General features: G+C 39.5%; 1 protein-coding gene across 6 annotated transcripts in view; it reads left to right on the forward strand.

Moving 5' to 3' along the window:
• Positions 1 to 25,164, forward strand: part of LOC136699314 (glutamate receptor ionotropic, kainate 5) — a 208,560-nt gene that overhangs the window by 135,831 nt on the left and 47,565 nt on the right. For all 6 annotated transcript variants that reach the window (XM_066673929.1, XM_066673931.1, XM_066673934.1 and 3 more), the window contains 4 exons: positions 1,836 to 1,988; positions 11,390 to 11,494; positions 11,833 to 11,940; positions 15,495 to 15,698. In XM_066673929.1, coding sequence (XP_066530026.1) covers positions 1,836 to 1,988; positions 11,390 to 11,494; positions 11,833 to 11,940; positions 15,495 to 15,698 — 570 coding nt within the window. The remainder of the gene's footprint in view (positions 1 to 1,835; positions 1,989 to 11,389; positions 11,495 to 11,832; positions 11,941 to 15,494; positions 15,699 to 25,164) is intronic.

Consider the following 25,164-nt stretch of genomic DNA (forward strand, 5'->3'; position numbering starts at 1 on the left):
CATATAAGTCAAGTGGCTGTATCAAAGCCACAGCCACATTATATTTTGCTTCAGTTATGAAATCAATTGTGTTATATACAACACACAGAAACTGAAACATCAGTCCAACAATTGAATCAGTATATGAAGCTGCACTAACTGACCTACCCATGCTCCACCCACATATGTTCTTTTGTAGCAACCATTGGGAGGTCGGGCAAGCAGTATGCAACATTGGAGTCTAACAGCATGCTTTTAAGATACTTTTGTTATTTCAATTTTACCCAGTACAATCAAACAATGCTAACAATCTGAATGCTAAGTCCATGTACTCATTATTTCTCAGTATTTCATTTTAACTGGAAAAGGTAAAGCTAGGTAAAGTATATTTCCCAGTGATAGTTATAAATGTGTAAGTATATTATTTCAATAATTCTTGAGATATAAAGAATAATTCTTTTGTACAGCAGCTATACTAAAAATAAACTAGTATATAATTTTACTAGTTATAAGCCTTTATCCCACTTATATTTATAATGAATTATAATATGAGAAGCCTTAAAACTTTTTCTAACTGTAAACCTAAACCTAACCATAAACTAGGGTTGGGTGGTATAATGATAATACCGTAAACCGCTGTATTTAAAAAAGTGGACAGTATCTCAAAATGAGGGCGGTATTTATGATGTGTGTGGTGTGTCAAATTTCTGTTCTGTCTTTAAAAGTTGGCTAAAATTTTCGTTTGCATTTAAGAGAGTCACAGGGAGGGGGCGCTGTGGGAGCTCATTGACTACTGATGTAACAGTCTGAAAACAGGTGAAGAAAAACACAAGCCCAGTAGCCCACCGCAGTTGTAAGTTTAGCGCTGAGTTTGGGTTAAAAAGAGGAAGTATGTGGTAAACAGACACAATTTTCAGAAAATCCTTCACTTGACTTTGTGCTCACAGGTATATGGCTTTATCTTCTAAAGATGTGTGTTTTGAGCCTCAGTTCGCTCAAAGATCTGCTGTGGTGTGCTAAACCCACAAGCGCTTGTTAGCACCAGCTGTGCTTCTAAACATCATAGAACCATTTTATTTTGCTTATTTTCACACTTTTCTGTTTCTTCAGCACCAGTCACAGAAATCTGCGGTGTTTTATCGTCAACATGTGTGTCGGTGTGTGCTGTCAGGGGGGGGCTTACGTTTCGGCAGACTGACCAATTAAATGTTTACAGAGAAGGTTATCGACCAATAACGGTAGCTCTACAGTCAGACCGTCCAATCAGAAGATTTTAGGCTACTTCACCACGCCCCCTTCTCACTCATGCGAACCAATCGGAGTAGGGGAGGGCGGGACTAGTTTGTGAACGAAACTTCTCGAAGTTCTATGTAAGCGCTAGAAAAACAAAATCCCGGATGTTTGTGAAATTCCGCCCGGACATTTTTTTAAGTCTAAAAAAGAGGACATGTCCGGGTAAAAGAGGACGTCTGGTCACCCTGTGTTTAGCTAAATTCATGAGGGTATGAGGGTACGAAACATGTAGATACAGTCCAGAATTTTTAAATGTAATTAAAAGTTAATAGTAATAAGTCAGTGTTTTGTGTTTATGTAATGTATATATAATTTGTACTCAGCACACAGCTGTATTTCAATGCTTGTTATAAATGAACAACCATCCAGGGCTTGTATAATTCAGTCCACTTTTTCTGTAAGCTTTAAAGTAGCAATCTCCAATGAAAAATGGATACTCCATTGTAGGGGTCCTACCCAGTGGGTCATAAAATGGTTCAGCGGAGTAGGAAGAGTTGCACTTCATTGAAAACTTATTAAATGACTACATAATGACTGTTTCTCTTTCTCTTCCTGGCCTCCAGCTGTCGTCAGCACTGATGTTTGATGCAGTGCACGTGGTGGTTGGGGCAGTGAGGGAGCTGAATCGAAGCCAGGAGATTGGAGTGAAGCCCCTCAGCTGCACTTCCTCCCTCATCTGGCAGCATGGCACCAGTCTCATGAACTACCTGCGCATGGTGAGTGTCACCATGGCTACCCCGGCTGAGTTCTGTTTGCTGGATTTCTTCTCGGTCTTGGTTTGTGACTGTGGCAGCCCTTAGGTTGTTGGCTGCTGCTGCTGCTGCTGTTTATATCAGCCTCAGTGCAATTTGACAGGAATGGTTCTTAAGGTTTATGACATAAGAAACCCTGGCTGCAGTTTCTACGCAAAGATACTCTCACATCCATGGCATTGAAAGCATATTTCATAAATGATAAGCCTTCTAGCATATAAACAACACCACATTGACAATATAAATAAGATAACATTTTTTCCCTTTTAATTTAATGGGCTCTTTAAATATGAGCTCTTTACTTTTCTGCTCTTAATGCTTCTAACCTTAAAACCATACAGCCATGGCCTTCCAGCAAAAGCAACTTCACACAAGCAACTTCCCAAACATAATTCAGCTGACAGTTATGCATTGCCAGATTTCTCATATGAATCTAAATGGCTAAAGAAGATATTTCTGAAGAGTCTTGCTGTTATAAAATCCACTTACATAGAGAAGTGGAAAGAAGGGTCAGCCTAGCCTAATGGTTAGAGAAGTGGGCTTGCGACAGGAATATCGGGGGGAAATCGTGGGTCGGGGAGACAAGAAGCAGTGCTCTCTCCTGAATCCTGAAGTACCCTTGAGCAAAGTACTTAACCCCCAACTGCTCTCTGGGTGATGGAGATGGCCTAATGCCCAGTGCACTACTGCATGTGTGTGTGGGTGTTCACTGCCACAGATTGGTTAAATGCAGAGGACACATATTGTTGTATGTAAGTTGTACAACATCTGTGACAAAGAAAGCATGTTAAATAAAGTAAATATATCAAGAGTTTCCAAAACGGAAGTTGAAAAACGGATTACAAGGTACAGAGAATGTAGGATAATGCAAGACCTGGTAGAACACCAAAACTCTCACCATCACATATAACCTAATTAAACGTATTGCTGATGAAAACAGGGTTCACGTTTGTGTTCATCGGTAGCGCTATGGAGCTCTATTAGGGTCAAAAGTTTTGTTCATTTGAAAAAAAAAATCTGAAACTGAAACTTCAAATCTTGAGATTGAACTTTGAAAAATACAACAATGTATTCAAAATTGGAATAAGCGTAGGATGATTTTTTAAAATTTCAATAGAATTTTGATTCAATTATTGTATTTTTTGGAATAAATGAATTATTTTCAATTTTCAGTTTCCTATATATTTTGATATTTGAAGATTTTATGTTTTCAGATTGAAATCTTAATTTTTTTAGTTTCATATCTTTTTTTCGGTCACAGATCTTATTTTTACTTTCGGATGTTTGTTTTTCAGTTTCTGACTTATGACCCTTTCCTCGCGTGGGAGGCGGGACATCAGCGTAGAGGGGCGTGGTCTAATGACTGACAGCATAGCAATGAAGGCAGAGGAGCTTCCTAAGTGTTGACAATGAGAACTATCGCTGAACACTCACGTTATACACAATATTCAGTGTAAAACATTTATTTTAGTGACAAAGTCACGCTCTTTTAGACAACATTTGGTATCTATCGCAGTAAAAGAGAGATATAAACTCAGCACTTTGCTGGCGGTGGAGTCCACTCCATCAGGACAAAGCTGCAGTGAGCCGGTAATGAATCTGATAAGCTCCTTATTCCCCAGGTTCTTTGTCTGATGTTCCATTCCACCTTAAATCGTACTTTAACTAAAACCTGGTGCTGTAGCTGTGCGTTTTTTCTTTATATTCCGTATGTTTCACAGTGTTTTGTTTACATGCGCTTTTCTCAGTGTTGAAACACAGTAAGCAGCTGCAGTAACATTTAAGGTGGAATGGGAAATGCATTTAAGGAGCTGGGGTTGAAAGCAGGCACCAACAGCTTGTCCTGACAGAGGACGCCATCGCCAGCAAGGTGCATCGCAGTAAAACGGTGATAAACTGTCCGATTGTGTATTTCCACAGCCACATTTTAGTTTCCCAGCACTTTGCTGGCGATGGCGTTCGCTCCATCAGGACAAAGCTGCCAGCACAGCAACAGAACCAGTTTAAATTAAAGCACGATTTAAGGTGGAACGGAACATCAGAATCAAGATTCGTTACCGGCTCACTGCAGTTTGTCCTGACGGAGTGGACGCCATCGCTGGCAAAGTGCTGGGAAACTAAAGTGTGGCTGTGGAACTACGCGCTCTGACAGAGTTTATAGCTCTTTTACTGCAATAGGTGCCAAATGTTGTCTAAAAGAGCTCACTATAAAGGACTTGTCACTGAAGTCAGTGTTTTACATGAATATTTTACAGTGTATAACGTGAGTGTTCTCATAGTCAACACTTAGGAAGCTCCTCCTCCTTCATTGCTATGCTGTCAGTCATTAGACCACGCCCATTTCCGCTGATGTCCCGCCTCCCATGCGAGAAAAGGGTCAGAGGTCTGAAACTGAAAAACAAAGATCCGAAACTGAAAATGAGATCTGTGACTGAAAAAAAGATATGAAACTAAAAAGAAATAAGATTTCAATCTGAAAACATAAAATCTGCAATTGAAAAATATAAGACTTCAAAGATCAAAATATATAGGAAAGTGAAAATTGAAAATAAATTATTCCAAAAATAATTAAATCAAATTTGAATAATTGAAATCAAATAATTGAATCAAAATCCTATTTAAATTTTAAAAAATCATCCTACACTTATTTTAATTTTGAAAACGTTGTATTTTTCAAAGTTCGATCTCAAGATTTGAAGTTTCAGTTTCAGATTTTTTTTTTTTCAAATGAACAAATCTTTTGACCCTAAGAGAGCTCCATACAGCGCAGGTGTCTCCTAAAAAGCTTTTACTGAAAAGAGAAGCAGACAAAACAGACTCCTAAAAAAGAACAAATACTTAACTGCAAGGAGTTAGGGGTTGGGTGCTTTTGCTCAAGAACATATCAGCTGTGTGTGTTGAGGGAGGACACAGTGCATTTACTTCACTCCCTCAGCCTCCATTTTTTCCTGCAAATTAAGGGAAACAGACTCTTCAGTACCAAGCTCTAAACCCTAGTTCTGTAATGGAGGAAAACGTTTGCCCGATATATTACATACTGTATATCACTCTCATTTTGTTTCCTGCTTTATTTCTTAGCACTGAAGAATAGGTGGTCTCTGACATTTGTAGTATCTCTCACGAATATGATGCTGTATTATAGCTGTGTCTTTCAGGCATACAAATAAGCTTTAAAGCATTTTTGTGACAAATAATTATAATTCAAAATTCAGACATTCTCATATTCTTTTGTCATTTAACAGCAAACGGCAACATTGATTATTAATAAGCTACGTTCACAATCGCTAACATCGAAATCACCATCTTTTAATCGTCTGAACCAAGACTCTCACATACGTTTGGATGCAGTATTTTCTGCTTAATACGCTTTCAAACTAATTTTTTAGGTTACCATTTTAAGATAATTTTCAAAAGACCAAAAGAATGATTGAACTTTGAATTACAACTACAAGGGTTTGACAATGAAAGTGAAACACCTGGTTTTAGACCACAGTAATTTATTAGTGCGGTGTAGGGCCTCCTTTTGCGGCCGATACAGCGTCAGTTGGTCTTGGGAATGACATACACAAGTCCTGCACAGTGGTCAGAGGGATTTGAAGCCATTCTTCTTGCAGGATAGTGGCCAGGTCTCTACGTGATGCTGGTGGAGGAAAACGTTTCCTGACTCGCTCCTCCAAAACACCCCAAAGTGGCTCAATAATATTTAGATCTGGTGACTGTGCAGGCCATGGGAGATGTTCAACTTCACTTTCATGTTCATCAAACCAGTCTTTCACCAGTCTCGCTGTGTGTATTGGTGCGTTGTCGTCCTGATACACGGCACCGCCTTCAGGACACAGTGTTTGAACCATTGGATGCACATGGTCTTACTGGTGCAGTGTGGAGTTAATGAAGATTGTCCACCAGGCTGCTCCAGTTTAGCCATGAAACCTCCCACACTACAATGACAGGGGTTTCACTTTCATTGTCCAACCCCTGTATATGTTACATATAAAATGATTTAAAACAAATTTGTAAACCTTAAATATGAGCATTCATTTACTGTACGCTGCTTTAAAATTGTAAAACACACCAGTTGTGTCTTCATTTTTAAATGTACCTGTTTCTCCATGCAGTTTAGCGTTAATGACGCAGTCACCCTTTTGTCTGTGGGTGCCAGACAGTGCTAGACTTGTTTAGTCTAGTCTTTCCACCAGTCTTTTCTGCTTGTTTATGTGAGTGTGCCACTTTCTGTCTCTTCCCATCTGTTTTTGCAGTTTCTTCCTTTCTGTCTTTGCGCATCACTCCATCACCCCAGCACTCCTCTTGGCAGCGTCTACACACCTCCTCTCCTCCGTCATTCTCGGTTTGTCACTGTCATTCAGCCTGGGCGTTTCACTTCCATTTGTCTGTGTGCATAACCACTCCTGAAATTCTCTCTTTTTTTCCCCCCATTTCTTCTCTCTCACTCCCTTTCCTCTGTCACTATAATTTTGTTTGAGCCTCAATTCTACACTCTGTCACCCATTCACCATGCTACAGTGACCCATCAGAAACAGAGTGGGAGTTAAGTTTCTTTCATCTGTACTCTGTGTTTTCCTTTTACTCCCTCGGTTCCCGAGGTTTTTAGTGTGTTTTTTATTTTGTCTCTCACTAAAGCTCAGATTTATTTATACATGTTTGTACCACTGATTATCAGCATGAGCGAGTTTAATGTTTACTAAAACAAATACACTGATTTACGTCATTTAAAATATTAGAGTGAAAGTTAATGGGGAAAACCGTACAATTTAAAGGAGGATCTAATTCCCTGTTGGGCCACTTTTTGACTGAACACAAGATAGGATACAGTTAGTCATGGAGACGTACACGTTCTGTATGCCATTCAGTTGCAGCTGGGCCTGTAGATCCTGCACACTCATAGGTTGCTGAAGCTGATGTTCCAGCTGATCCCATAAATGATCAATTGGTGATAAATCTGAAGACCATGCAGGCCATGGGAATGTTGCAATCTGCAGAGACGTTCCTGGGAAACCTTTGCTGTGTATGTCATTATCCTGATGAACAACACCAGTTGGAAGCCCTCTCATCAGAGAAAATATGAGGCAGCAGTGTGTCCTGCACATATCTCTGAGCTGTTAGTGTCCTTCATGTCTCTACTGCACGCTCAGAAAAAAGGTGTGGTAGGGGTATATTACTGTCACCAAAGACACAAAGTCCAGTTGTGTGCCCTAAAGGTATACATTGTGGAGATGAAATAGGTTGTATGAAATCAATGCAATTTTAAAATCAATTATAATAGAATAAGGTACAATTATGTCTCGCAGTCACACAGCTCCAGGGACCTGGAGGTTGTGGGTTTGAGTCCCACTCCGGGTGACTGTCTGTGAGGAGTGTGGTGTGTTCTCTCTGTGTCTGTGTGGGTTTCCTCCGGGTGACTGTCTGTGAGGAGTGTGGTGTGTTCTCCCTGTGTCTGTGTGGGTTTCCTCCGGGTGACTGTCTGTGAGGAGTGTGGTGTGTTCTCCCTGTGTCTGTGTGGGTTTCCTCCGGGTGACTGTCTATGAGGAGTGTGGTGTGTTCTCCCTGTGTCTGTGTGGGTTTCCTCCGGGTGACTGTCTGTGAGGAGTGTGGTGTGTTCTCCCTGTGTCTGCGTGGGTTTCCTCCGGGTGACTGTCTGTGAGGAGTGTGGTGTGTTCTCCCTGTGTCTGCGTGGGTTTCCTCCGGGTGACTGTCTTTGAGGAGTGTGGTGTGTTCTCCCTGTGTCTGCGTGGGTTTCCTCCGGGTGACTGTCTGTGAGGAGTGTGGTGTGTTCTCCCTGTGTCTGTGTGGGTTTCCTCCGGGTGACTGTCTATGAGGAGTGTGGTGTGTTCTCCCTGTGTCTGCGTGGGTTTCCTCCGGGTGACTGTCTGTGAGGAGTGTGGTGTGTTCTCCCTGTGTCTGCGTGGGTTTCCTCCGGGTGACTGTCTGTGAGGAGTGTGGTGTGTTCTCCCTGTGTCTGCGTGGGTTTCCTCCGGGTGACTGTCTGTGAGGAGTGTGGTGTGTTCTCCCTGTGTCTGCGTGGGTTTCCTCCGGGTGACTGTCTGTGAGGAGTGTGGTGTGTTCTCCCTGTGTCTACGCCCTCTCCAGGGTGTATTCCCGCCTTGCACCCAATGATTCCAGGTAGGCTCTGGACCCACCGCGACCTGAACTGGATAAGGGTTACAGATAATGAATGAATGAACAATTATGTCTTCTAATTACAGGTACAGAGCAGTGACAGTTTTTCTGACAGTGTAAGATTAGTCGACTGTCGTATGTGATGGCTCCCTAGATAAAACACACGCAGCAGGGGCAGTGTGTCCCTCCACGGCAAAGGCAGGATTGAAACACTCACCCTGAGGCCTCCATACACAAACATAACCATCATTGGATCCCAAACAGAATCTGGATTGGTCGCTAAACACAATACAATTCCTTTCCATAGCAGTCCAGCTTTTTCATTCATGACACGACTGCCCCAGCACCTCCTAAGAGCTTGGTCAGAATGGCCTACATAGCGGCAATTCACCACAACAACCATCCTGCTTCTCTCAGTCCAATGATGTGCCCCTTGTCCAGTCTTGTCAAGCAGTCAGCAATTTCTCACCAAGTGACACACTACAAAAAAGTAGCCTGTGAGAGTTTTTTTATTGGGATAAAGAGGGGGGGACATTTTATGCTAAATTAATTATTAACATATCTGCCTGAGATAATTTTTTTTGCCAATGTGTGTATATTAATCAGAAGTACTACCATTTAAAATTCAAACTATGTGGCCATAAGTTTTCGGACACCGGCTAGTTCTTTTTGAAATGGAAATAGAATACATTTGCTGCAAAAACTGTCTGCTTTTTAAGGAAGGGTTTTCAATAGATATTGGAACATTGCAGTGAGAATTTGATGGCATTCTGCGAAAAGAGCTATGTTAGGTAATATGGTAGAATTGCTTCTGGTTCATTTCTGCCACTCTCACTAATACAAAAGGCATTGAAAATGCATTGTTAATGTGACAGCATTGCAGCTTCACCTGAGGCAGGAAGTGAGATTGAGCCTTTATTAAACCCTTAAAAGGGCTCAGGGAATCAAGGGAACAAGCAGCATCAGGGGTTTGGTGTATGGCGGACTGGCAGAACACCTTATTCACCACTCACCCACAGCTCTGAAGGGTGAATGAAGGCCCCTCCAGCAGAAAGTGCCACACACCAATTCAAACACACACACACACACACAAACTTAAATGCAAAATACCCCACCCTACAAACACACATTATAAAACCCTGTAAATAGTCCATAAAACAACCCCAAACTAACGGGAATGGAGGCACAGAGTAGGCCAGCACCTCCCGTACTCCATTACGGTGTTTAACTTAAAGTGAACCATTTCTGTTGGTCCATTTGCTGTGACATTTCAACACGGTGTAACAGCTGGTGTTATGAATTATGTATAAAATAACATGAACATAAAAAGATTAACATAAAAAACATCTCAATTAAAGTTACTATTTCTAAGGTAAGGTTTTGTTATCACAGCAACAATTTATGACCAAATCTCTTTGTAAAAAACAAATCTGAGTAATCACAGCACACCTGTGACCACTTCATTTCTTTGTTGATGTCCATCTGTTTGTTTTATAAAGATTAAAACAGGAAAATGATATGACGTCTGACTACAGTATCATATTAAATGTTATTCAGTTTCTCAACGAGTCTAAAACGTAGGGTAAACTTTAGGTGCTTCAAGGACGTCTGGATGGGGGATAATTTCCCTGTGCAGTTCAGTGATGTGAATATGATTTGTTTGGCATGAATGTAGGAGAAGGACTTGACAGACAGCAGTAAATCATAGCTTGACACACATTTGGGATTATTCCACTTGCTGGAGGAGAATGACTGATTTGTAGTTGGGACATGTTCCATCTTCTCTAAATGAGGAGCTTTTTCCCAAGCTACGCTGAAACACTTTTGCTTCCTTTTTTATCTTTTATAAAGCAAATGGATTTTTTGTTACTTTGCTTCCAGCCGGCTGCAGTAGACCATTAAAGATAGCACTAACTAAACTCCTCAGGAATTAAACTGGAAGCATGCTCTTGGTGTTCATTAAAAAAATGCTCCCCACCAATCCTGTTTGACAGGTTGTCATTTTCCAGGACTTTATATGATTGAACATGCGTTGCCAATGGGAAAGAGATATGTCTAAAATAGAATCATTTATGACATTGAAGTAAATCGAATATAAATTCTGTGATATCACCTGGGCCTAATGTCTTAATGCAATAGCTTTCAAAAGTACTAGGACAATGAGTAAACCATTGAGGTCATTTGAGAATATATATCTTTTCAGTTTGTAGATTTATTTATTTATTTATGTTTCTGCATGTCAAAGTAACGGGAAAAAGAGTGTAATAATGTAATAATTTAATTGCCTTATTTAATCATTTTGTTTATTATTTATTTATTATTCCTGGGTTGTTTTTTTACTTTTATTTATTTATTTATTTATTATTATTTTTATTAATTTATTTTTCACTTTTGTTTTTGATTTTTTTCCCCATTTTCTTTATCGCGCAATCATTGGAACGCATTTCTCATTTACTAACATTTATGCATATTTTTATATTTCCAAGATTGCCGGTATTTGCATTTATTCATTATTATTACTATTGTCTAACATTGTTATTTTGTGTGGGAGTGTCTTCTGTCTGTATGTCCTGTGGATGTGTGCATATTGTTTTCATTCTGATAATATTTTATTTGTATCTATTGTGTATACTCAATCCACATATTGGATTTTTGTTATTATGTATTCGTTGTTTGGAAGCATGTGTGCACATATCTGTATGTCAGTATGTATATTGTCTTGTGTGGGGAGATTGGTTAGGAGATCAATGGCTTAACTACACGCACGTTTCTAAGGGTATTTGGGGGGAGGGGTTGTTATTTTTCATCTGATCTGGTTCAAATTACTGTGTAGGATGTATTCTTATTTTCTCAATGGAAGGCATGCTTGGTTTCAACTTTTGTATTTCTGTAATAATCACAATTTCTATAAATAAATGGGTAAAAAAAATAAAATAAATAATAATAATGTAATAATCTGATTATGATAGTTTGGAAATTGATTCAATGATTCTTTTAAGAATGATTTTTTATAATATTTAATATAGAGTATTAAAAAAATCATTTTATGTCATAAACATTGTTTTGCTTTAGAAATACAAAAGACAACGAATGAATTTAACACCACACTGTGAGGCACTAACATTTTAAAACACATTGTGAAGTCCCTGGAGGGTTCTAATCATATTATTATATACATTTCATGTGCTTCATCAGTTTGTTTTTCTTGCTCTCACTGTTTTTTTTTAAAGGTGGAATATGATGGCTTGACTGGGCGAGTGGAGTTTAACAGCAAAGGCCAAAGGACCAACTACACCCTCCATGTTCTGGAGAAATTCAAAGGAGGCCACAAAGAGGTTATGCACCTATATACTCAGCTCTTTTAAATGTATAGAAGATCTTGTAAAAGGTCAGGAGGTCAGAAGCTATGGCTAGGTTGAGGGGCATGTTAAAAATGCAGTAGCTGGAATAATTAGAGGTTTGTGTTCTCTTGGAATTCACTCGCTCTGTTTCTCTCTTTCACATGAAACCCATTTTAAATGAGCCATGAATAATTTGTAATGTGTATTTCCTGTGCTCTGGATCTATAATGTTTACTGCGTTTACGTTTGCACAAGTAGGTTTGGCAGCTCGCGGCTAAAAGGGAAGCACAGTGCTTTGTTCTCTTTGTGCTTACTGTTTTTTTACTTTGTAGATTGGCGTCTGGTACTCCAACAACACACTGGCGATGAACTCCACCTCGTTAGACATAAACTCGTCACATACTTTGGCCAACAAGACGCTTATCGTGACCACCATATTGGTAAGGGACTTCTAACGTGCCACTACTCAGTTTGTAGTTTGGAATTCATAATGCAGATGTGATATTTTGGGCTCCCTTCTTATTCACCAATTACAATTGTAGCTGTAATTCTACCCTGGTGTGTGTATGAGTGAAAGGCAACACCTGTGATTGTAATAAAACAAAAGTTCTCATTAAATTCAGAAAATGTTTCCTCACCATGTGCTGCTCTATAGTCTAACTGTGCACTGGAAACTGGTTTAAAAACAAAGTGTCTCAGACAGAAAGGCTAGGTTTTCTCTCTCTGATTATTGTGGAAAAACAGAAAAGAGCCCTTCAAATGATGAAAGTCATGAAAAAAAAATGCAGATGTTGCTTTATTCCTGCTCTAGAGGTGTGTGACTGCTAACTGCATGAAATTAAACACAGTGAAAGAATGAATAAAAAATTACAGACAATTGAAAGTGATGTTTCTTCGGAAATATACCGTTCCACTTTAAAAGACGCAGAGCTTCTGTTTGTAAACCTAGCAGAGATTACTACAGTTCCCCACAATCAAAGACGTTCCTTTTAAGGGAATAAGCAAAAATTCCCCTGTAATTTGAGTGCAATATGCATCTAATATGATAATTTACTGAGATTGCACATACAGTCATCTCTGCATTTCCATTGTATCTATTGATCCCATCCAAAGAAAATTGGTATAATCATTTTTCTATTCTTCAATCATTTGTCTATTTTTAGTTTTATTACATCATTTGAGCAGCAGCTGTCCTTAATGTTGTATGAACCTTTCATGATTAATGGACCAATAGAAATCCTCCAAAATTGCTTGGAATAAAATATTGCTACAGTGACTCCTTTTGGAATTTAGCAAAGATTTTTTTCTTTCTCCTGTACATTTACTGTTTTGGAGATGTGTTTTTCGTTGTAACACCCAGGGGCGTGTTTAGAGTATTTGTCGTAGTGGGGCGCGCACAGAATTTACAGGGGCACAGCTGTACCCATCTGCTTCCCAATCAGTCACTGGCACAACTGCGCATCGAGTAAAAAGCCTGTTAAATAGATTCATTCATTAAAGATTAAAGTGGAAGTTATTCTTCTATGGGTGGGAAATTAAAAACCAATTAACATTAAATATTTGTTTATGTTCATTTTCTAGAGCTAGCTTCATATGAGCTAGCATAACTAAAGCCTGTGCTAAAGAGATACCTTCGCTTTAGTGGAACCAGAAAAAAAAGTTATCATTACCTTGTTGGTTGTGTGGTTGACTTACTTTTAAATAGTTGTAAATATCCAAACTGGCTCTGCTGAAAGCATTGCTCAAGTATTTGGAAAGGTGCTGCAGCTTTATAGAAATTGTGGTACCTGTAATAAATGTGTTTGGTAAATGCTAAGAAATGTGTGTCTAATGATGCCCCTGGTAACACACAAAGCAGACACGTTTTCAGCTTCCAGTTTGGGCAAGAGAACCACGCTATATCTGCAATAATTCTAATTCTACATTAGTCTTCCTCTATATTATGATTAAAATTGCATGTTGTACTGGACAACAACATCTGCCAAATGCTGTAATGGTAAAACGTTAGTATGACTCCTAAGGTCATAATACTGTAACTTCACCAACCAACCATTACATATATGCGGAACAGTCTCAGCACATCAGTAACATAGAACAAGTGGTGTTCCTGTTAACAGAAACCAGTGTGTACTGTAGCCTAGTCCCAGCCATTTTGTATTAAATTGCCCATCATACTTTTAAGATTTCTGCTGCTCAAAAGACAAATTACCTCTCAATCTCTTTTAATGTCTAAGATTTATTTTTTGTTTTAAATAAATAGCAGCGAGAGATGGTGTGCTGGATGACCTTGGAGAATGAATGTACTACTTAATTAAATAATGAATTAATAATTTAAAATCTAAAATATTCATGTGTAAATTACATAATGTTTTCTGATGACAATCACAGTGCATTCATTACCTCTGTAAGAGAAGGGGCGGGAGAGTGTCCCCCCTTGCAGTGTTCCACGGAGGGAACGCAATTCCCCAGTATTTTGTATAAATCCATATATAAATCCATATATAAAGAAAGCCCACTGTTTCAGTTGTTTACAGAATTTAAACAAAGGTTAGAGACAGACATGAGCAATTTGGATTTTATTCCAAAAAGAGCAAAGCAGATAAGAAAAAAAACAAGCCGAGAACAAGCCTGAGAAATACTCCAGTGCCCAGCAGAATAAATCCAGGCAAAATAGACAGAAACAAAGCAAGAGTTCTGTACACATTTACAAGAAAATATAGAAGAAAACGTTCATCTGAAGAAAAACTACATGGCCAGTCTTTTGCATCATTACAGTCCTAAAACATTGTTTTACAGTAGGAGCACCGCGCCTCCTTGACCTACTGATATAAGCGCAGATGGCCGAGCTACGTAGCCGAGTATAATCTGAGCCACCGAGTTTAGCAAGTCAAGCTAACGTTAACTAACACCAACTAAAACAGGCGAAGTGAGTGTCCTTACCCTGTTTACCTCCATGTTACAGAGGCTCTTGAACACCTTTCGTTGGTGTCCTTACATGCCCATATTGTTGGAAAAGCGCCAGTGAAATGAGCTACAGATAACGGAGTGAGCGGATGGTCCTTTCCAAAGTGCCCGTTTAAAGTGGACAAATTTAGTCCATTTTCTGGATATTTTGGGATCTTTGGGCCATTTGTTCACAGATGTCCCACTGTACATTGAATGATTGCAGCCAAAAACAACACACCTTTTCCTCATTTTGCATTAAATTAAGTGCAGCTTCTAGAGTTGTTGTCCACCATCTACGTCACAGGCAAGACGCCTATTAGAGTTTCCAAACGGTCTTTTAAACCTTATTCCTTGAATTAGTAAGAAATAACATGTTTTCTGACTCTCAATAAACACAAGTTAGGAACTCAAACTCCACTGTGTTTATTTGTCTGACACATTTATAGAGCCAGTGCTTAGCCTTTAAGGAACAGTATGTTTGAGGGGGAAAAACTACTGTGGTTTGTATGTGGCTGAAGTTTAACTGGTCTGTAATTCTTTTATTTACTGTTTCAGTTACCACAGAAACTCATAACTCTAGTTGTCTAAAAATGTCCAGATGCTTTTTCTCTGCATGGACATTTTTAAATTGAAAAACTGAAATAAAATTGAATATTTTTTATATGTATTAATAAATGTATAAGTGTTTGAAACATTCAGTTTAGCCCACCACTGAAAAAGATCAATTCCCTACTGAACTTAAATGGTTGTAATGGATTTGCATTAGATCCCTGTTCCGACCAACCTACAGAGGAACCATAAAACAGTAACAATCAGGAAGTTTTCCAAATGACCCTTATTACCTTGCAGGTCTATCTAGACATATACTATGCAGTGAAATTTCAGCTTTAAAACAACTTCTTTTCCATTAACATAAAGCAGTTTCTGTTCTGTGACAACTTTACTGTCATTTTATTATCTACTGATGACCTGAATCGAGTTTATGGCACGCAGACATATGGACATTTCTGGATGATTGGACTAACATGGCTATTTTACCGCTTTATAGGAGGATCCATATGTGATGCGGAAAGACAATTACCAAGACTTTGAAGGAAATTTCCAATATGAAGGATTCTGTGTGGATATGTTGCGGGAACTGGCGGACATTTTGAAGTTCTCCTTCAAGATTAAGCTGGTGGATGATGGGTTGTATGGAGCACCAGAGCCAAATGGGTCCTGGACGGGCATGGTGGGGGAACTCATCAATAGGGTAAGAGCTTGTCCACAGACGTATACTACACAGGAACACATTGCCAATTAAAGGTATTGGGACACCTTAATTTTTGTATTGTTTCATGCTTCACTCTGAAGATCACAATGTTGTCTTTAGGGTTAAGCAGAGGCATGGTAGGTTGTGGTCTTTGGGTGGGCAATAAGGAAGTGGGGCAGGCATAAAAGTACAATTCAAAACATTCAGTTTTTGTATAGGGGTTCAGCCATGCTTTACTGGGGCAACCCCCTCTCTCTTCTTTTGGCAAGTCAAAAGTATTTTTTAATGCTTGGTTTGGGTATTTACTGTTGGTGGGCTTTGCTGTTGTCATCTGAGAACGTCAACTTGAATTTGAATAACCACTTGCATGTTTAAAAGATCCGTTTCATTATGAAATCACTCCTCAGATCAGATTTAAAAGTGTTTATGTATAAGGTGGGGGGTTACACGGTGGCACAGCTGGTAGTGTCGCAGTCACACAGCTCCGGGGACCCGGAGGTTGTTGGTTAAAGTCCCTGTATCTGCGTGGGTTTCCTCCAGGTGACTGTCTGTGAGGAGCTTGGTGTGTTCTCCCTGTGTCTGCGTGGGTTTCCTCCAGGTGACTGTCTGTGAGGAGTGTGGTGTGTTCTCTCTGTGTCTGCGTGGGTTTCCTCCGGGTGACTGTCTGTGAGGAGTGTGGTGTGTTCTCTCTGTGTCTGTGTGGGTTTCCTCCGGGTGCTCCGGTTTCCTCCCACAGTCTAAAAACACATGTTGGTTGGTGGATTGGTGACTCAAAAGTGAGTGTGTGTGTGTGTGTGTGTGTGTCGCGCTGTGAAGGACTGTTCCCAATGATTCCAGGTAGGCTCCGAACCCACTGCAACCCTGAACTGAATAAGCGGTTACAGACAATGAATGAATGAATGAATGTGGTTCTGTATAGCATCTTTTGAAAACGTTTCTAAATAAAACCAATTTTGGTGCTATTTAAAACACTTTTCTTAAAAGATTAGACATAGAACCATTTGTATTATATTTTCCATCAATCTAAGGATGCTTTTAAAATGCAGAAAATCCTATAAACATGATAAAGATTCTGTGAGTGTTGATAGCATAATGCCAGTCATTATTGAAGGACCCTTGGAGAACCATATTTTATAGTGAAACTGCGACTGAAACAAGCAATGATCTGATTAAATGCAAGGCAGTTAAGCTATGTTCACACAGCAGGTAAAAGTGGCCCAAATCTGATTTCCTGACCAGATTTTTTTTGTTCTGCTGTTCACACAGTCTGTATAGTGTGACCTCTATCATCAGTCTGAACAGATCGTGCTCCTGAACTGACCCGCATGGGCAAAGGGCGTGGCTTCAGGCGCTGACCAGAAGAAAATGTCCATCTGTTTCATAAAAAGCACTCCCTTCAATACTCCCACGTATTGAAACGTGAACGGATGTTTCTTTCACTCTAAGCGCAGATTTCCCGGGTCTCTCACGAACGTCGTCTCCAAAGAGAACTAGATGAGCGCAGACATGAGTTTAATATTTCCATGATCCATATTTAAACAGCTTCATACCGACATGAACAATATAAAACTAATATAAAAGGACTAAAAAATAAGCTTTTCACTTGTTTGTTTTATAAAAAGCCCTTTATACAAATGTCCACATGGTTTATCTTCTCACAAATGAGACAGGAACCTGGATTAAGGAGTTTCACATGTTTTTCATTTCCCTCTCTGTTTTACAAAACGAAAATCCCACTCTTACCTGCTGTGTGAACGTAACCTTAGACTTGACAGTAGGGTTGGGGCGGTCTAACGATAATAGTATACCACGGTATTTAAAAATGTGGACGGTATCTCAAAATGAGGGCGGCATTTATGATGTGTGTGTGGTGTACGGTGTCAAATTTCTGTTCTGCATCTTTACAAGTCGGCTAAAATGTTCATATTTAAGAGAGCCACGTGTACAGGGAGGGGGCGCTGTGGGAGCTCAATGACAGGTGGAGAAAACCACAAGCCTAGGAGCCCACCACAGTTGTAAGTTTAGCACTGAGTTTGGGCTAAATGTCTCTCTGTAGCTCTTCTCCATTTTAAATTTGCGTTTTGATGCATTCACACCGAACGCTGACGCTGTGGCTCCTGTCAGCCATGCGATGTGAATACTAGTAATGAATGATGATTTTTCATTGGATGTGTATATGATTCGTATATATGGACAACGCCCGTAGGGGGCAATGCTTTGTCACAACCACAAATTGCCCTCCAAAAAACAGGTCTTAATTAATAGAAATTAATTACAATAAAAAAATAAGAAACATCGCATGTTGTTGTGGTTTGGATGTATTTTCCCAAACCATTCAGCCGTAGTTTAAAGAAAATCTTATTCTGCTGCTTACAGCGCTAGCTGCAATACGCTAGTCACGGCACAGCAATAAAACTTTAATTAATGTTGTGTTGTTGGATCTGAAATTTAAATGTTCATTAGCTACTTTGTTTTCGTAGCTCAAATACAGATATTCCTTTAGCCCACCTCCCCCTGCTCCTACCCCAACTACTGTATATGAATACGACTCTGCACAATGAATATTTAATGGGTTATACTATTGTATTTACATGTTTCTAGCTCCTTCTTTAATACAGCTCTGGCTCTCTCTCGCTCTCGTGAACTGATGCTTCCATTAAAGCTGAGATTACAGATATTGTTTCAGGAACTCCACTATTACAGCTAATGGTAAACATAATGATATTGGTAATGATGATGGTAATGACCTTCTATTACCCACGGCGCGAGTGGGTCTCACTTGGGCCACGTTTGCATAGAAACGCACACACACACACCCACACACGTGCGCGCTAATCATGTGTCTCCGCTGGTAATTATACTGTAGTGTGTTTCAATTATAGCAGCTGGAGTCGGTGTGGGTTTGGCAAACATTAATGTGCTGTGTGTGTAAAGTGTGTTTATGTGGTTTATCTGTTTCCTCCAAGAAAACACTTTCCATCCGTTCTCTCCAGACAGCAGAGCTTGATGAAAGTGTGAAAGTGTTTAATGAGGCCGGCCTAGTTAATCAATTTATCCCTAATTACAAAGCCTGAAAGGTGTCTGGGGTGCACTCCTTTTAGGATGGACCTCTGTTGATCTTTTTCTCCTCCCTCTTCCCCATCGTTCCAGCCACCCACGTCTTTCTATCCTTCCTCAAGGATTTTCCCCTCTCCTTCTCCCTCTCCTTCTCCTCCGTTCTGAGAAATATTGCTCCTGTCTACCTTTCCTCAAGAGCCCTCTGACCACATCCCTCTTTCCCTCCATCTGCCTTTGTCTTAGAGGCACATCTGCCTCATCCCTCCTACAGCCACTCTTCCTTCAACTCCTTCTCCTTAATACCCTTCTTCATTCCCACAACTCTCGACCAGCCATATCTCTCTCTGAATTATTATGAGGCTATGTCAGTCCAATCTCTTCTTTTTTCCTAAAAAAAGCAATGCTCCTTCCGTCCCCAGGACCAACTATTAAAGTGGTCCATGTCAGAAAGCTCATTTTTTTTGCCTTGCTTTATTTTACAGTTTTATGTCGCTTACAAACCCAATTTAACAGAAAATAAGTAAAAGTAATTCCAATGTATTCTTTGACCAGCTTTAATGTGTTTGTAAATGAACACAAATTTGGAGCTTGATGCCTGCAACACATTCAGAACATATGAGAAAAATGCATTCCCTTTGAATTACACTTTTTAATTTTATGGGAACAGAACATACAAAGTGTTGTACTTTTACACATGGAATTTTGCCATTCTTGAAACAGATCTTCAGGTGCACAACCGTAAATTGTCACCATTCTCTGATTCACCTCTTCCTGATGTGCCATATATTTTCAATAGGAGACGATCTGGACCGCAAGCAGGCCATTCGAGCACATGCAATCTGTGTCTACGACTCCATGCTTCTGTAAGACATGACGTCTTGCTGAAATAACCATGGACTCCCCATGAAAATGCATTGCCTTGATGGCAACATAAAAGCATACTTGCCTCTCAGAGCTGGAATTTTGGGTTCAAGTCCCATCTGGGTTGAGTTTCCATGTTCTCCCTGTGTCTGCATGGGTTTCCTCCAGGCTTTTCAGTTTCCTCCCACAGTCCAAAAACACAGGTGTGGTGAATTGGCTATCCTGGTGTGAGTGAATGAGTATGCATATGAATGAATGTCTGTATGTGTGTATGCCCAGATATGGATTGGCATTCTATCCTTGGTGAACCCCCTAGTTCCGGATGCAGTCCTCCTGGTGGATGGTCATTCCTGGTTGAGGGTACACTGTACATGGCTGCTGCCTCTTGCTAGTGTGTGTGTGGATTGTGTTGAATGGAATGGTGTTTTGTTCTGTGTTGATTGTAAAATGTCCTTGGGTGTCTGGAAAGGTGCTACTTAAGTGTACCACAGGGTGGCACTGTGGTGCAGCAGGTAGTCTTGCAATCACACAGCTCCAGGGACCTGGAGGTTGTGGGTGACTGTCTGTGAGGAGTGTGGTGTGTTCTCCCTGTGTCTGTGTGGGTTTCCTCCAGGTGCTCCAGTTTCCTCCCGCTGTCCAAAAACACACGTTGGTAGGTGGATTGGTGACTCAAAAGTGTCCATAGGTTTGCGTGTGTAAGTGAATGTGAGAGTGTGTGTCACACTGTGAAGGACTGACGCCCCCTCCAGGCTGTGTTCCTGCCTTGCACCCAATGATTCTGGGTAGGCTTCGAACCCACCACAACCCTGAACTGGATAAGGGTTATAGACAATGAATGCATAGGACTGATGTACGGCTTTCACTTTGCACAGTAACATTTCTGTTCGCATGTCTTGTATTGAATTACCTTGTGAGACTTTGTGCACTTTGTGCATTGGCAAGGGGAGCATAGGAAACTTTTGCTGTGCATTTTTAGCAGAGCCTTGCGTTTTTAGAGGGCAGGGTGTGGAGGTTCGCATTGAGTGGAATTGATCTGCTGTTGTCACAAATTAATTTTCAAGAAGGAATGTTTAAAAAAATGAACAGAACCAAATAAAATGTAGGCACCGTGTGTATAGGATTAGGGCTGTCTGCGTCACTGTAAGTGATGATGGTTAATGCACTTGCGTGTTTTCATTCACCTGCTAATATTAGAATGTTTTAAAACGTGTATCTTGTGTTAACACAAAACTTCTTTGTGTCATCAAATTCTAAATGTTTTTATAGATCTCTATAGTCAAATCTATAAAAATATTTTCCTATCAAAGATTCTTGTTTTTAATTGCATTGTTCATAATGTCATCACTTTTCCAACAATGGGTCACTTCTAATTAGATCAGATCCAAAAAAAAATATTATACAGTAAAATGTTTTTAATACAGATTTTTACCATTCTACTATTGAAAATGTTTACAGCTAGAAATATTTACAATAAATAGTACAATATGTAATTTTTTGCATATCACATTTATCATTTAAAGGAATACAATGTAAGAATTGGCTTTTTTGTCTCCTGAGCTCCCCCCTATTTTCTGCTGAGTGTAATTCACATTCACAGTTCTGTCGTGAACACACCCGCTCTCTCTCTCTCTCTTTCTCTCTCTCTCCCTCTTTCTTTCCCTCTTTCTTTCTCTCTGTCTGTCTCTCTCTCTCTCTTTCTCTCTCTCTTTTTCTCTCTTTCTTTCTTTCTTTCTTTCTCTCTCTCTCTTTTTCTCTCTTTCTCTCTCTCTCTCTCTTTTTTTTCTCTCTCTCTTTCTCTCTCTCTTTCTTTCTCTCTCTCTCTTCCTTTCTTTCTTTCTCTTTCTCTCTCTCTCTCTCTCTCTCACTAGCCATTATAACCACAGCAACCGACAGAAAAGCACTTATCACCTGAATCGCTGTCCAATGCTAAAAAGTGACCAGACTTAGTAACCAGTAGCCGGTTCATCCACATATCAACCGGAGAAAAGTACCTTTTACCAGAATCAATGTCTAACGCGAAAAAGTTAGAAGCTGCAAACCCTGGCTCTACTGCTCAGTAACTCTCAAAAACTTGATTATAACACTTTTGTAAACTTATAACTAAGCAACACATGAAGGAAGTTCCAATGCAAGTTACTTATTACTTGTGTCCTCATACTTTATATAAATACAGTCCAGTATTAACCCTTGTCTACACTCATTCTATCTCTCTTTCTCCGCTTTGCTCTCTCTGCTATAATGTCCATACCGGGAATACTGAGCTAGATTCTACTTGTAGGTAGGCAACCACCCAAGAGATTTGTGCTGTAAATGTTAACGCATTTCTCGCAAGAGCCCTCCACCTCATGATTCAGAAGTTGCCTAGTTCAGTAAACCAGCAGTGGACCCGGGGTAGCAGCCACAGAGGCTCTGTTCTCCCTATTACAGCACTGTGGAACATCACAATCATTTAGAAGCTGTAATTTTAAGGTAGAAATACTACATATTGTTCCTTTAAATATAACTGAAATAGGTTACACTTGAAATAAATTACATTTAATTAATATATCCCTCCCGAAACACAAGTTTGTAGTCTTGATATACTGAAAATACTACTTGTGCCCTCTTTGTGGCTTATGGACCTGACCTCTAACAGGAGTCCAGTGTGCCAGAATTGTATGTCTTTTGGCCTGATCTGATATAAATATAAGATACAAACTGAACCCAAACAGTCAGCAGCAGTTGGGATTGGTCAAATATCTCAAGCTGTAAAAACTATCCTTCCACCCCCCCATGTATTCCTACTTCTGGAAGTGTTCTGACCTTTTCTTCTCATTCGTTTCTTTTTCCTAAGGCTGTGTTCCTTCGTCTATTTCTTTAGTAGAAATCCCCTCTTTCTCTCCACAATAAATATCCTTTTTCTCTGCTGCCCTCAAGGACTCTCATACAATATTCCATCTTTCCCTCCATTCTTAGTTTGAAAATCATTGTTGTTTCTCTCTGAGACATTTATTTAGCTTAGCCTTAAATCCCAGGGTAATTACTTTTCGCCTAACTCTGTACCGTTCTGTACATACGTGTAATCAATATTTCAAATATATTGGTCTTTTTTCCAGCAATTTCTCTTCTCCTTGTTATATTCTTGTGTGTAGATGATGGTACCACAAAATGGTGGCAATTTTTTTTTAATGAACACCAGTTGCTTACAGCTGAAATATGGAGGGAATTTGTTTTGTTTATAGTGTTGTGAGATTTGGAACACTTTCCATCCTCTTTTTATGTCAATAATTTTTTGGCTGTTTGTTTATTTATTTATATATTTTTACAAAGTCCTTTATGCTCTGCTGGTTCCCCTTCAGCATTAGCTTTAGTGTTGTTAGGTAAAATATGAAGGGAATCTGGAAATTCATTCATATTTCACACAAAATGTTTGAAAGTGGGCTGAGTTCCCAGTGCTATAAAAGCAACCTTCACACTTATTCTATCAGTCTATATTCTGTCTAACAGAGCAGCCACACCAGTCTGTTTCACTCAGGCCAACCAGTCACAGTGTGAATTCATCTTTATATATCATTTGACACCATGATTTCACACTATATATGAAAAATAATGTGGCATTGAACAGTATCAGCATTACGCAACACTACCACAAACTATTCATCATCATAACTGTTTTCTAGCATGAGTTTTAAAGTGTTGCTTTTAATATTCTAGAGAAAAGCTTATGCATTTTGTAATATTTCTGCCTACATTCTTTTATATAGTCTCTGTATTGGCTTGCTCCATTTGCCAGTATGCCACCATCAATAGTAAAGAACCTATTGCTGTAGAGTAACTGAATAACATCTCAAGGCCCAGCTTTTCAAAGGAATCAAAGCATGTCCTTCTGAATGAGTGATCATATTACTTATTACTCCCTCTGCCATCCAACAGCTATAATTGACCCTTGATGGCTTAATGTAAAAACAGACCTGTTTGAATAAAGTCAGTAACGTGAGACTCTTATATTTTTAAAGGGGGCTGCCTACTGGGCCGGCCTAGAAGAGGCATTTTCGCTTACTGACTGACTGACTCCTAATGTTCAAACATAGGAGTAGTAGTTCAGCCGTATTTTACAATTACCTGGTCATGAGAGGTGAGAGCTGAATTGGGACACCCTCACACCGCTTCAGTGCTGTAGGTCCACCGTCCACCGCGGTGAGCAGCTCAATGTTTTACTGGAGCCTCGAACAGAAATGTGTTAAACATTGTTTTTTTTTCTTTATGTGTGGAGAATGTTTTTGTGACCCACCCTTGTTTTCTACTATATATTTAACAAACAGAAAGTCTTGTCTTACTAATTTGATTTACTTTACATGAAAGCAGACAAAATCTCTGGATTATTAAATCCAGAACACCAGAGCAAGGTGTTACTCAAAATAAACGGGGCTGTGAACTTTTTTTTACTGCACCGTTTTGTCAGTCAGACCCTTATAGAAATGTAAGTCAGTACATAAATATCTACTTCCCATCGTTTCCCTGTTCCTTTATCAAGTATAGATTACTCAGTTGATTAAGGTGCTTGGTTTTAGAAATGTTCAAAATTTTAAATGTTAAAATGTTACTTTGTTTGTTTCGGGTAAACGAGTTGCTTTAGTGTCATTTCAACACAGTTCTTCAGTTTCGTAGCTTTGTATGAACAGCAGCTGAGAAGATCAAGCATTTTTATAGTTTGTTATTATTGTTTAAGTTGAATGGAACGGAGTATTATCTGTACATAAAGGCATGTGTTTGTCTGCCCCAAGTTTCCTCTTTTTGGAAACCAAAATATGGTCACCCTAACTGACATAAACTGGTTTGTGAACCAGTAAAATTAGTCCCCAGCTGAAACAGTAGATTCTTCAGCACGAACCATGGCTCAATAATAGGAAATAAGTCAGGAACACTGCCTGTTTGTGTGTGTTTCTGGGGCTGTGTTTGGCGCGACACTGCGTCTTAGCCAGAGCCTCGGCTCGGCATTGGTTAGCTTAGCAGGACGGCTTGGAGCTCGGCAACAAAACACACATATTATATCTCACAGAGAGAAGAGGACTGCTTAATTTGTCTTATTTCACGTGAGTGTGTGTCTTTGCCTGAAATATTTTAAAGGGAAGTGGTGGGGAGACATTTTGTGGAGTGTTTATAAAACTCCATAAAACTTTGCACAGCCTTCTTAAACTTCACATGTTTAAACTTGTTACATTGAATAAATAAGTAATTGTAATTCTTAAAATCAACCAGTGTTATTGGTCTTTGTTCTTTGGTGGTAGGTCATCTAGTATTTATTTTTACATAAAATGAACAAGAAAAACACTGATACCATTTCCTGTACAACACATAATAAACACATAATAAAAACCACATGTAAATAAAGACATTGATATGAAGCATCAAAGCTTCTCCAGACTTTCCAATGACAACGGTATGTATTTAGGGCTTTCCAGTTTTTGAAATGCCAGAAAAACTTCTGTGACAATGGCTGTATGGCTAATTGTGGTCCGGCAAAACTAGGCTTGCTTAGTTTCTCTTTGCTCTTGTTTTTTATTCAGAA

The sequence above is a fragment of the Hoplias malabaricus genome, chromosome 6, assembly GCF_029633855.1.
Source record: "Hoplias malabaricus isolate fHopMal1 chromosome 6, fHopMal1.hap1, whole genome shotgun sequence".
Classification (NCBI taxonomy): domain Eukaryota; kingdom Metazoa; phylum Chordata; class Actinopteri; order Characiformes; family Erythrinidae; genus Hoplias; species Hoplias malabaricus.